Source organism: Eubalaena glacialis, chromosome 4, assembly GCF_028564815.1.
Source record: "Eubalaena glacialis isolate mEubGla1 chromosome 4, mEubGla1.1.hap2.+ XY, whole genome shotgun sequence".
Lineage (NCBI taxonomy): Eukaryota > Metazoa > Chordata > Mammalia > Artiodactyla > Balaenidae > Eubalaena > Eubalaena glacialis.
The window spans coordinates 179201441-179215758 of NC_083719.1; the positions used below are offsets into that span (position 1 = coordinate 179201441).

Sequence of the window (14318 nt, forward strand, 5' to 3'; positions counted from 1 at the left end):
ATGGGACACCATATGCTGTACTTTATCACTCTCCTCTGGCTTCCTTTGGTAAACTGTTCCACTACCCAGATGAGTGTATTACATTTATACAAGAGGGAGGAAACCTTTTACTGCAGCCACAGAATGCCAGGAAAAGGTAAGATGATGGTGGATGACTTTCCATGGCCTGATTCCAGCTGTCAAGGAATGTTCTGCATTTTTAGGACTTCGCGAGAACCTTGCAAAAAGATCATCTTTCACTGCCCTGGAGTCTATGGAGCACAATGAAACTAACGTTTGGGTTGCTTTTCCTTGTAAAAGTTATTCTTTAAAAAACAGCTACTTACTTACTTATGTATTTATGTGTACATGTGTGTATATGTATGTATTTGAGTTCTCAAATATGCATGCACGGATGGAGAAACCTGATTTGGCATTTCTGGTAAAGGGATCCATGGAAGAATAATGTATCCCTTCATCCATTTCTACTTTGATGGTTCACCCAGCACTTTTGTGTAGACTCCCTGAGAGGCAGTGTAGTGAGGTGCTCAGACAGACAGGCTTGGGTGTAAATGGCTTTCTGGGAATTTTCTGGGAGGTGAGAAATTCTCTAGATCCTAATGAGAGGTGGTTACATAGAAGCAGATGTTTATCACAACTCACTGAACTCTTTACTTATCTGTCCATTTTATAGTATGTCAATTACAACTCAATTTCAAAATGAAAACTCTGAGTCTTCAAAGATCATGTCCAAGGTTCCTGCCAGAGGTTAGGAAACCAGTCAGGTGAGATTAGGAGGGGCTACAAGGAGGCTACAGGTGATAAAGATAGAAATACAAAGAGTGTTGACAAGCATCAACAGAACTTGGTAACTGAACTACAAGGAGGCCAGGCTGGAGGTGGCCCCAGTGGAGAGCCCATTCATTCAAGAGAAGTGAATGAGCTGAGCTTTGGAACCTACTGCTATCAGAACACAGACTGATAAATGCATCGCCCAGCTAATGAGCCAAACAGGATATCTCCCTCAGAGTTGCCTCTACAATACATCCCACACCCCACTGACTCACAACCGAATTGTGATCATGCCTGAAAAAGGAAATGACTCACTTCTAGATCCTGGCACACAGGGTGGGCAAAAAGCAATCAGAATTCCAGGACTCTCAGAAAAAAGTAAAAAAGGAAGTTCAGGCAAGGGGCATTCACAGTGGGGATCCCGGAGGAGGACCTTCTATCATCCCCTCTCCCAACCAGGCCATTGCAGTTTTGATTACCACTAATCCACTTTGCTCAAGGAATCATCTTACACACAAAATGTGCTCCTGGAAAGGTTAGAAATATTAAAACATCTTATGGCCCTTTAAAGAATAATAACCCCCTTCCCTGGATAACAAGCCTTCCCCTGGCAACAGTGAATCAAATATTTGCTTGTCATAGACGGCTGAAGACCCCACCAACAGGAAGACCCCACTACTACCTATTTCTGTCTGAACAGGTCATCCAAAAGCTGGCCAACAGCTCCAGGCAGTGTTTAAATGAAAAGTGAATGGATTTCACCGTTACAGGGAACGGTCAGCTGGGAAATAAATCCCATAGCCTTGCTCGTGGGGACGGGGATGAGGAACAGTGAGCACGGAGGGACAGCACAGCAGATGGGTGTCTCCACAGCAGGCAACACAGTCCTGAACCATGGGTCAGAACTAGGCCTGTTTCAAACACTACAGCCCAAAGAAACCACACCTCTTTCTTGTTTTCTCCCTGTTCCAGAAGCAAGATTTGGGTTTTCTTTGTCAGTTTCATTTGAATTTCAGCAAAAGCAAACTGGAGCTCCCAATCCCTTATCTCCTCATGCTGGAGATGCCTAAAATTACATAAGCACTGCACCCTCCCTTAGAAAACAAAAACAAAAACAAAAAAAACTAAACTCTAGCCCTTTAGACCTCTCCTGTCATGAATGACAGGTCAGGAACAACGTTATCGAAACAGAAAAGGGGAATACACATTTCTGCTTTTTCTCCAGCACACAAATGAGGTGGTAAATGCTTTCGATGTTTTCGTTCCTCTGTTACTGAAGATAGTGGCTGTTCAGGGAAATCAAAATAATACATGGAATCATTTTCTTGAAAAAGAAATGGCGGGGGGGCTTCCCTGGTGGCGCAGTGGTTGAGAGTCTGCCTGCCAATGCGGGGGACACGAGTTCGAGCCCTGGTCTGGGAGGATCCCACATGCCGTGGAGCAACTGGGCCCGTGAGCCACAATTACTGAGCCTGCACGTCTGGAGCCTGTGCTTCGCAACAAGAGAGGCCATGATAGTGAGAGGCCTGCGCACTGCGATGAAGAGTGGCCCCCACTTGCCGCAACTAGAGAAAACCCTTGCACAGAAACGAAGACCCAACACAGCCATAAGTAAATAAATACATAAATAAATAATAAAAAAAAAACAAAAGAAAGAAATGGCGGGAGCTAACAGACTCAGCGGGAAATGAATGAGACATCCTTTTACTAGTGCTCTTTTCCACACGAGGTGTCGTCAAGGTATTTTCCCCAAGGGTGATCTCTCGATGGTAGATTTTGTTGCCTTTGGGGAGGGGTAGCCTGTTTCTATCACTGTTCACTGCTGGCTACTTCCACAGTGTCTTAGCAACACATGGTCTCCTGCTTGACAGCGGGGCAGAGTGTGGTTGCTGTTAATGTACTTAATGTGGAATATGAAAGGCCATCCAAGCACTGAGCAAAAAAAGGCATCTAGAATTGGGTCTTATCAGGGGAGGAACCCTACAGATAAGAGCAGGAATACTGTGGAAAGACAGAATGAGGCACATATTTCTCTTAAAGATTTGCAGTCTCAGAAACACTATCTTTTGCCAGTGTTGCCCTGGAAGAAAAATATACCTGGCAATGATCAATGAATAACCCTGGGGCTTGCTGCTAAAGCAGACACAACTCTTAGCGGGACCACTCTACTTTCTGAGTTTGGATGTGTCCTTGGCATATTTGAGACTCCACACACAACTGTTAACTGATTTTGATCTGGCTAAGGGAAAGCATGCAGTTAAGATTCCAATTACTTCCATTCCCAGAGGAAACAGACAAGAAATTCCCTCCCCCTCGGGGCAAACCGGAGTAGTCAGAGCTGCTACAAATGTACATCGTTGCTTTAACACCAGAGAAGATACTTAGTAGCTGCCAGCTAGCTCTCAGGAGCCTGGGGAACACACCAGACGCTCAGCCTCCTTGAGACCCAAAATACACCAGATCCTCCGCCACCCAGTGAAAGAGGAAACTGAAGCAAGCAACATATCTTGCTCAAGACTTCACTGCCATCATTTCCTCTTAGGAAAGGAGTGGATCACGTGTGAAATACAGGCTAATCAAGTGTCTCTTGACCAAGCCACGCTCCCTTTGCTTCATACAACTGAATGGCTGAATTATTACAGTAATCCTCTGCCATGTGCAACCTCCCTTCCTCTCCTCCCAGAGGAAACTGATGTCACAGGTACTGATTCCAAGAGTTCAAAGCCACCTCCCTGCCAATAAAAAAAAAAAAGCTTCCTGCATCCTGTTAATCAGACAATCCCAATCCTTTTCTAGGCCCAGCTGGTTGTAAGTAGGAAAAGGACCATTTCTCTATTTTCCAGAGCGAGGTCAAATGCCTCTGGCAGCCAGTAGACAACTCAGGACGGTGCATCAACTAGCCTCTTGCCCAAATCTAAATTTCAAACCCTCTAAAACGAAATGTTGTCACGTGGGCAGCTCAGCTGAACCCATTCAGCGCCTCTGAACAAACAAGGCAACCCGAGGGGACGGTCCATCCGGTCCCTGACTTTCTGTCCCTGCCCCTGCTCGGCTGAAGGTCTCCGCGAAGTGCCCTTCGCATCCGATCGAGGAGGAGCGGGAGTTTCTGAGGCAACGTTTCAGCCTGGCAAGGAAACAAGGCCTTGAGGGTGGCCTGGGGGGCACGTCTGCGAACATGTCCCGGGAGGGCTGGGTGAGGGCGGCCCCCCGAGGACAAAGTGGGGACGAAGGCCTCGCCACAGATCGAGGGGAAAACTGAGGCCTTCGCCGAGGGGGCCGAGGCGCTCGGCGGGCGCCTCGGCCACGCTAGCAGAGCTTCTCCAGGGGCCCGGGACGTGACGCCTCCTTTGTGACAGGAGCTGGGACCAACCTGAGGAATCTCCTTGGACCTCCTCACCGAGAACGAGGTGCGCCGCTAGTCTTGAGCCAGCCCCGCCCGGCGCCGCGCGCGCTTCCGCAGCCACCGCTTCCCATTGGTCAAGGGGAGTGGCTCGAGGCTCGCCTGTTCGAATGGCGCCCTATGGGAGCTCGGGGGCGGGGCTGAAGGCGGTGCCCTTGGGCGGAAGCGTGGTGCGGGGTCCGCGATGGACGCGTTCCTCTCGGCTCCGGGAGCCAGCAGCGCCCTTGGGCAGCACAAAGCCAACTTGACCGCCGCCGTAACCCCTGAGAGTGAACCGGCGCAGGGGCGCGCCCTCAGACTCCCGTGAGCATGCAGCCAGGGACCAGGCTGAGCAGCCGGGTTTCGGGTCACTCTCACCCATAGAATAACTCTGGAAGGGGGTTCCTCCCCCCATTGGTGGAGACCCGCGTACCCGGCTTTAAGACAAGAGGGTCTGCAATCGGGTGTTGACTTGGGGGGAAAGCCGCATCCCGCATTCCCCTGACTCCCCCAGATCCCTCAGACCCTCCCAACCCTCGCTCTCCCCTTAGTGCTCCCTCCAGCCATTTGGGAAGGATTTCGTGCCATTTTCCCACAAGTCTCTCAAGGGTGGAATGATTTTTCGTTCTCTTCCCCCGCAAAAAAAATTACCAAGGGGCTCCCCTAGTTAGCGGGCTCACCCGCACCCCGCTCGGGCTTCTGGAGCCAGCCTTACCTGCACCCGCCGTCGCAGCGATGAGCAGGGCGACGGCCCAGCGCAGCTCGCAGCCCGCGAGCCTCATGTTCCCAGCCTCTGCCTGTCACGCCCCGGGCCGGGCTGCTGTCCTCTGTGTCCGCTCTGGAAACCCGGGCTTCGCGCGACCCTGACGCGACTGCACGCGGGGCCCAAGTCATTTGCAGCATTTCAATGTGAGGTTTCCCGTAGAGGGAGGAGTTTGCAGTGGGGTGATTTTCAAACATCTTCACCTCACTGCGAGAGGAGGAGTTTCGAGAGGAGGAGTTTGGAACGGCCGATGTGACATGGGCTCCTTAACCCGTGAAGCCCTGACTCGGATTCCAGTCCTTTCCAAAGCCGCTTCTGGACAGGCTGCCGGATGTGTCCCATTTGGGTAGCCCCTGAAGAGAGGAGCCGCCGCCACGCCCACCCCCAAATGGAAATGCGCGTCTCCTGAAGGATCTCCCTTACATTTCTCTCCACTTTTAATTGTTACGTTCTCTTTGGTGCCCAAAGAAGATTAGCAACCACCTGTCCTTCCAAATTGTCTAATTGGCCAATGACATCTCCCCTCTGACTCAAAAGGAAAAAACTAGAGATGTTGGAAACTACACCCCCCTATCTCTGTCTCTCCTTGCCTTTTCCTTTGTAGGAATTGTTTATAGATTTTAACTGTTTCGTCATATATAGTCTTAGAGGGTTCTTCCAAATCACCCCATAAACAGTTATTAATGAGGCATTTAAATAAAATCGTCACGAAAGTACAGCCAAAAACTGATTTTGTTTTGTGGGATCCAGCGCTTGGATGAATTACGAGCAAAAACACCTCTAAAATCAATTGACCCAATACCTGGGGTCTGGACATAAATATTGATTTATCCTTTTAGGAGAAGGAGTTGAATAAACAGAGAGGCCCAAAGCCTCTCCCCAAAGCAAAATGAAAACAAAATAGAGCTTTCAGAACTGAACCCGATTGCCTAAACCACAGAGGGCTGCTGGAGAACAGCTTTCAAGAATCAGGGTGTCTCTTTGGAGACTCATGAACTTCGCAGAGGCCCCTGGCCAGAAAGCCTCCAGTAAAGGGTTTGGTAGTTTTGGAGGGTTCCCTCAGGAATGAGCAGAGTTCTCTGAGGTTTTACAAACTGAGTTTGGCAAGGCCTACTTACCTCTCAGCAGGCTTACGGGAAACCCAGGAAAGAAGGCAGAAAAGAGGCAGAGAGGAAACAGAAAGAACAACAGTGATTTAATCCAGGGGAAGAAACTTATAGACAGTGTTTGGCAGTAAAGAGCCCCAGCTTCTGAATCAGACAGAACTTGGGTGAGTCACTCAGTTTTGTTTTGTTTTTTAATATTTATTTATTTATTTATTTATTTATTTATTCAGTCTGTGAAGGGTCTTAGTTGTGGCATGCTGCATCTTCATTGGGGCATGCGGGATCTTTAGTTGGGGCATGCATGCGGAATCTAGTTTCCTGACCAGGGAGTGAACCTGGGCCCCCTGCATTGGGAGCGCGGAGTCTTACCCACTGGACCACCAAGGAAGTCCCGAGTCATTTAGCTTTGCCAATTAAAAAATGGGAGATAGGGACTTCCCTGGTGGCTCGGTGGTTGAGTCCACCTGCCAATGCAGGGGACATGGGTTCGATCCCTGGTCAGGGAAGATCCCACATGCTGCGGAACAGCTAAGCCTGTGCACCACACTGCTGAGCCTGTGTGCCACAACTACTGAAGCCTGTGCGCCTAGAGCCAGTGCTCCGTAACAAGAGAAGCCACCGCAGTGAGAAGTCCGCGCACTGCAAGGAAGAGTAGCCCCCGCTCACCGCAACTAGAGAAAGCCCGTGCAGCAAGAAGACCCAACGCAGACAAAAATAAATAAAATTTTTTAAAAATAAATAAAAATTAAAAACGGGAGGTAAAATAAATATGGGAGAGAAAGTAATGCCACTTCCCTTACTTGGCAGGTTGAGTATCAGGGTCAAAATGAGATCCTGAGCAAACACCTGGAGAAATTTACAAGGACAGGCAAGTTCTGGGAGTTGCAACATTTATGAATGTGTCACCAACCAATTCCAATTCCTTACACCATATGCTCCTTTTTTATTTATTTATTTATTTTAAAAGTCAGGAGCCCTAGGTGTGATTTCCCTTCAGAAAAATTGCAAGACCTCACTGGCTCAGTTTCTGTTGTGAGCCCGTGCTCACAGAAAGAGAAAGCCTGCGCGAAGCAATGAAGACCCACGCAGCCATAAATAAATAAATACATTTTTTTAAATGTCAAAATAAATAAATAAATAAATAAACGTGATTGGAGCCATGCTTGCTTGGCACATAATAGACACAGTGTATGGGTTCCCTGTTTTGTTTTGCTTTGTTTTGTTTGGCTGTCTTTGCAACTACATTTTTTTTTTTTTTCGCCTCTTTTCTTTAGGGAACACTTTTGTTGACTTGAAAAAAAATGCGCAACATGAGAGCTGCAAGTTAAGTTTTATTTGGGGCAAAATGAGGACTGCAGCCTGGGAGACAGCGTTTCAGATAGCTCTGAGAAACTGCTCTGAGGAGGCGAGGCAGGGGGGAGCCAGGTTATATAGAAGTTTTGTAACACAGGGCAGGTAGTCTGAACATAAAAAGATTATTGTTAATTAAAGAAAACCAGATATCTCAAGTTAAGGAATTTAGCACTTTTCTCTGTATGGGAAGATGTAAAATTCCGGGCTCACTGAACTCATTCCTTTGATATGCACCTCAGCTATCTGGGGCCAGTATCCTGTATTTTCACATCCTGAATTTCCTCAGGGCTCACCATCTCCCGAGTGGTTGCAGTCTGTTGGCTGCTAGATGGCAGGTATTCTTTCCAGCCCTGAGTTTCCTCAGGGCTCACCGGGTCACACTGGAGGGCTTCAATCGTTGATGACTGTGACACCCTTTGTCTATTGATATGGCAGGAAATATTCCATTTACAAATATTCCATTCCATTTATAAATATTCCATTTATCACTTTCTTTCTCATAGGAACTTAAAAACAATCCTTCCATGGAATCCACTTCATTTGAAAATTCCTAGGCTTGCAAAGTCATCCAAATCCAGGGCAGGCATTTTCCTCATTCTAATTAATGGACAGCCCTCTTTGTCCTATTTTACACCTCTCTAATTCACCAGGAGACTCAGACCAGAATAGGTCTCTGAACAAAGGAGTGTGGTCTTTTGACCAAGGTGAGCCTTCGTAGCTGCCATCTGGCCTTTGACCCAGCAGTCAGCAGAGAGAGGGTGAGAAACTGCAGGTGCCTTGGTGCCTTCCAGTAGGTGCAATTAGAGACTTGCCTTGACTCGGTAGCCATCAATTATCTCCACAAAAACGCCTATAAGCCATGTGAGGGCAGAGACAATGGTTTATATATCCAGCGCCCTGTGGTAGTAAGGGTTAAATAAATAAATGAAAGTGAGAGGGTTTTTTTGTTTTTTGTTTTTTGCCACACCACGTGGCGTGTGGGATCTTAGTTCCCTGACCAGGGATCGAACCTGCCACTCCCGCAGTGGAAGCGCAGAGTCTCAACCACTGGACTGCCAGGGAAGTCCAAGAGATATTATTGCTGGTGTGGCTACAACAACATTAGAGATGCCCTGCTTCTGAATTCCACTATTGCTGGGATTTTGATAATTCAGAACTCAAATTTGTCCTGGGCTACTTGTCCTTCCTTTCAAGCAGAACACCAGACTTGAAGGTAAACCTGTATTGAGAACATGGAGAAAGCCCCAAGTCTGTAGTTGGGGAGATTCAAAATTGACCAAGACACCACCTCATCCTCAAGGACTCCGGGAAAGAGAACAGGGCAGGATGTGTATATAAACACGAGCCCATATGGTGCCAGATGGAGAGTGCAGAGGCTACTTCTGGCATGAGATGTGGAAGGCTACCAGAGAAAAAGTATATTTTCATTTAGCTTGAATTGGTGAAACATTTCCCTGGTTAGGAAAATGTAAAAAGACTTTTTCCTAAGATCAGGAACAAGAAAATGATGCTTGCTTTCAACCCTTCTATTCAACATAGTATTGGAAGTTCTAGCTAGTGTAATTAGGCAATTAAAAGAAAATAAAAGGCATCCAAATAAGAAAGGAAGAAGTAGAGAAAAAGTAAAAGTTTTATTTTTTTACTTTTTAAAAATTTATTTATTTTATTTATTTATTTTTGGCTGCGTTGGGTCTTCATTGCTGCACACAGGCTTTCTCTAGCTGCGGTGAGCAGAGGCTACCTTTCCGTTGCGGTGCACGGGCTTCTCATCGCGGTGGCTTCTCTTGTTGTGGAGCACGGGCTCTAGGTGCGCAGGCTTCAGTAGTTGTGGCACGTGGGCTCAGTAGTTGTGGCTCACAGGCTCTAGAGCGCAGGCTCAGTAGTTGTGGCGCACAGGCTTAGTTGCTCTGCGGCATGTGGGGTCTTCCCAGACCAGGGCTCAAACCCGTGTCCCCTGCATTGGCAGGCGGATTCTTAACCACTGCACCACCAGGGAAGCCCGAAGTAGAAGTTTTATATGTCGAAAACCCTAAAGAGTCTACACACACACACACACCTGCTAGAACTAATAAACGAATTCAGCAAAGTTGCAGAATATAACATCAACACACAAAAAAGCTACGTTTCATACACTAGCAAGGAACAATCCAAAAGGAAATTAAGAAAACAATTCCCTTTCCAATAGCATCAAAAAGAATAAAATATTTCGGAATTAATTTAACCAAGAAGGTGAAAGATGTGTACACTGAAAACTAAAAAATATTGTTGAAAGAAATTAGACACACACAAATGGAAAGACATCCCAAGTTCATGGATTGGAAGACTTAACATTGTTAAGATGTCAATTGTACCCAGAGTGATGTACAGATTTGATGCAATCCCTATCAGATTCCCAATGATGTTTTTTGCATAAATGGAAAAATCTACCCTAAAATTCATATGGATCTCAAGATACCCTGAATAACCAAAATGACCTTAAAAAGAACAAAGTTGGAAGTCTCACACTTCCTGATTGGAAAACTTACAACAAAGCTACAGCAAACAAAATAGTGTGGTATTGACATAAAGACAGACATACAGACAAATGAAGTAGGATAGAGAGCCTGGAAATAAACCCTCACATATATGGCCAAATGATTTTTGACAAGGGTGCCAAGACCGTTGAATGGAGAAAGGACAGTCTTTTCAACAAACGGTGTTGGGAAAACTGTATATCCACATGCAAAATAATGATACTTATTATTTTGCATACTAACTTTCACCATATACAAAAATTAACTCAAACTGGATCAAAGAGTTAAAAGTAAGAGCTAAAATTATAAAACTTTTGGAAGAAAACACTGGGGTAAAACTTCATGACATTGAATTTGGCAGTGAGTTCTTGGCTGTGACAACAAAAGCATACAGAATAAAGGGAAAAAAAATAAGGTGGACTTCATCAAAATTAAAAACTAAAGTGCATCAAAGGACACTATCAACAAAGTGAAAAGGCAACCCATGGAATGGGAGGAAATATTTGCACATCCTATATCTGGTGAGATTAATATTCAGAATATATAAAGAACCCCTACAACTCGACAACAGCAAAACGAACAGCGCAATTAAAAAACAAGCAAAGGACTTAAATACACCTTTCCAAAGAAGATATAACAATGGCCAATAAGGGCCTGAAAAGACGTTCAACATCACTAATTATCAGAGAAATGCAAATCAAAATGACAATGAGGGCTTCTTTCAGGGGATGCCTACATGCTTCCTCCTACAGATTGTCAACGAAAGGTGAGAAGGGGCAGGAAAATGATGTTTGAGACGAGGCTCAGGGGAAGGAGATTTGCCAAGTGAGGCATTATGGGATGAGGGACGTGCATGTGCAAACACCTGTAAGTGTGTGGTGTGAAATTTCAGTGTGGCTGAGGTTTAGGAAGCCTGGCTGGAGAGTTGCCAGGCTCAGATGATCAGGGCCCCATGTGTGCTCAAGGATTTGGAAGAATTTAGAAGTCTCTGGCCATGTGGAAGAAAAGACTGGTGGGGAGTGAGGGTGGGAGCTGGGGAACCAGGGAGGAGTGGACCACACTGGTCCAGACCAGTGATGGCAGCGGTGGTGGACCAAGTAGGGGCCAAGGATGGAGAAGAGGTGGGTGGTTAGAAAGGAGAATGGTTGAGCTGGGGGACGGGCTGGATGTAGGAGGCTGAGGGAAAGGGATGAGAGCTGAGTTAGATTTCTTGGGGCCACTGGAGCCACCTAAGAGGTGGGGACACAGAAGCGGAATCAGGTGTGGGAGGAACACGATGAGTTGGGCTTTGGGCACCTTGTCAGTATTAATGCTCCGGAAGATGCAAATGGCCTCATTGAAGCAGAAATCTCTGAGACCATGACATAAACTAGAAACCAACTATTCTGTTGAATTAAACATTGGTGAGGAATCAAGAAATGGGTCTTAAAATGGACATGTGTCCACAATCTCACTAGCTTGGAGAAGCTCCCAACTCCATCCTCTTGTCCCCTGCTTCCAGGGGTAACAGCTGTTCAGGATATAGTGCGTTTGGGGGTATATCCCGACAGAACTTTCTCTAAATGTTTATGTGGCAGTGACATGGTCCAAAGCAAATATCTGAGACCCTGTGTGTGCTAAAAAAAAGGTATCTTGGGACTTCCCTGGTGGTGCAGTGGTTAAGAATCCGCCTGCCAACGCAGGGGACACAGGTTCAAGCCCTGGTCCGGGAAGATCCCACATGCCCTGGAGCAACTAAGCCCGTGCGCCACAACTACTGAGCCTGCTCTCTAGAGCCCATGAGCCACAACTACTGAGCCCGTGCGCCTAGAGCCCGTGCTCAGCAACAAGAGAAGCCACCGCAATGAGAAGACTGCGCACCGCAACGAAGAGTAGCCCCCGCTCGCCACAACTAGAGAAAGCCCACGCGCAGCAACGAAGACCCAACGCAGCCAAAAATAATAAATAAATTAATTAATTAATTAATTTAAAAAAAGGCATCTTGCTGGACATTTCATTGTGTAGCTTGCTTTCCTAGCCTTAACATTGCTCTAAAGATCTTTCCATGTTAGCTTAATTAGACCCATGTCATTTGAAAAATTGTTTTAGGATGTTCCAGTTGCTATCACTGTGTAAGAAATCACCCCACAGCTTAGTGGCTTAAAACAACAATCAGTTTGTTCTCTCTAATGGTTTCTTTGTGTCGGGAAGGTGGGAAGGGCTCATCTGCACAGGTGCACACAGGTGGGCTTTGGCCAGCCGTCTCTTTCTCCTCCTGTGTTCTTGGTGGTCTCTCGGCATGGGCTTCTTTGGGCTTCCTCACAACATGGTGGCTTCTAGGCATTTGGGCTGTTCCATGAGAGCTGACGGCTTTAAGAGGGAGTGTTCCAACAAACTGTGGTGCTTTGTATGACCCACTCTTAGCGGTCACATTGTCACTTCTACTACACTCTACTGCTTACCAAGAGTCCCAAGCCAAAGTCAAGGGAAGGAGAATTAGATTCCATGTCTTGGTGGGGGAGTTGCAAGGTTCTAGAAGTGCATACGGGGTGGGAGATATTGTTGTGGCCGTCTGTCACATGTGATGCTCCATACTCTTCCTGACTGCCCCCCTCCCAGTCCTAGCTGTGTCAGGGCACCCCAGGGGCTCCCATCATGCCCTGACCATCTGGCATTCCAGCCAAAGGGACCTGCTCACCCAAGTCTTGCTGGGGCCTTCCCTGACTCCCTGAGGACACAGACCTGGCTACATTACTCAATGCAGCACCCTTTCCAGGGGCCATTTCACCCTCCCAGACCCAGGGCCTTTCCTCCAGATTCGGAGCAGGTCCCAGCCCCCGAGGACTCACTCCTGTGCCCCCACAAACCTGGGCCCAAATCTGTGTGGCCTTGGGCAAGTGTCTCAACCTCTCTGAACTTCACTTGTGTCATCTGTGAAATGGGAGTGAAGTCCACACCCCTCAGGGTTGTTGGGATAAATGGGGGAGGAAGGCACTGGCCAGCCGGGCGGAGATAGAGGGGAAAGGACTGTCCAGATAGATGGGTGCTGAGAGCAAAGGCCGCTGGGGGGTGGTGGGGAGGCAGTTAGCAGCTGTCACCAGGAGCGACAGGAGTTCAGGCTGGTAGAGGTCCCTGGTTCCTGGCCAGTGTCCACATGAGGGCCAGGCTGGTTCCAGGACCTCAGGCCAAGGTCAACGTGGGAGAGCCAGGCCAGGGGGATGACCTCTCACCACCAGCACAGCCCACGTGTTCCTGGGTCACCATCACACTTGGCTTTGCATGTGTTGGGTGTTCAGCCCAACTAGCTCCTCTTGTTGATGCCCTTCATTTTTTTTCTTCAGTTATTTCTCTTTTCATTGTCACCGTAGAAAATACAGAAATGCCCAAAGAAAGAAATAAGAAACCTCCGTGAGCATCTTTTGGTTTCTCATCTCCTAGTGGGCTCAGAGAGGTGCAGAGAACTGCCCAAAGTCACATAGCCTGGACGTGGCAGGGCCAGGATTCAAACCCATGACCACCCAATGTGGGAGGAAGGCAAGTGGGGCTTGACAACCACTGGTTCTAGGACTGGCTGTGCAGGCTGGGGCAAATGTTTCCCTTCCCTGTGCCTCAGTATTCTCATCTGAAAACTGGTGCTAACCACCTCAAAGCACGCAGTGAGCAAGTGGTGTGCCCACAACTTTAGCTGGTCACATAGGCACCAGAAGATAGGCTGCATTTCTCAGCTCCCTGTGCAGCTAGGTGTGGCCATTTGACTATGTTGTAGCCAACGAGCACATAAGAGACAGTGAAGTGTCAGTTTCCAGAGAGGGTCTCTAAGGGATGGTGGGCCTTTCTCCTTCCCCTTGCCTCCTTGTTGATGGCTGGAATGTGGAATGGATAGATGGAGCACCAGCAGCCATACTGGGCCATGAGGTGATGCTGGACATAGGGGTGGCAAGTACTAAAGCAACAAGACAGAGAAGGAGCTGTTCTCCAACACTGTGAGGCACCAACTCCAGACTTTGACATGAGAGAGGTATGAACTCATGGCAAATAAGTATTATTTTGGATTTTGCTGCCATCTATTCACCAACAAACTATATCAGACAAACACTTTTCTCCTACTCAAATTTCACATATACTTTTTGCCCCCTCAAGGGACACATTTTTAAATTGGCCTCAGTCTAAATACCGTGAAATCAAGGTGAGCTGCTTTTCTGTAAACATTAAAATAAATTCAAATTTCTTAAAATGAAGTCAAAGCCATTCACACACAAGAATGTGGACTTTCAAAATGACATGAGTATCTTGGCAAATCCACTCCATAAAAGCAACCTTAAAACTAGACAGAGTTGTCAAAAACAACCATTTCAGGATTCTGGAGATTAATCAAAGGCATTAGACAAATTAAGAAGAATTTACTCAAAAATAATTACTGAATGGCAAGGTAAGAGCAGTGGGAGGTAATGGTT

The 14318-nt window shown here is 47.1% G+C and overlaps 1 protein-coding gene across 1 annotated transcript in view; it reads right to left on the reverse strand.

Moving 5' to 3' along the window:
- The window catches only part of LDLR (low density lipoprotein receptor), a 37460-nt gene extending 32391 nt beyond the window's left edge, over positions 1 to 5069 (reverse strand). Inside the window, exon 1 of the mRNA XM_061190459.1 lies at positions 4866 to 5069. Within this exon, the coding sequence (XP_061046442.1) occupies positions 4866 to 4932 (67 nt within the window). The 5' untranslated portion in view covers positions 4933 to 5069. The remainder of the gene's footprint in view (positions 1 to 4865) is intronic.
- Between the last annotated feature and the right edge of the window lie 9249 nt (positions 5070 to 14318).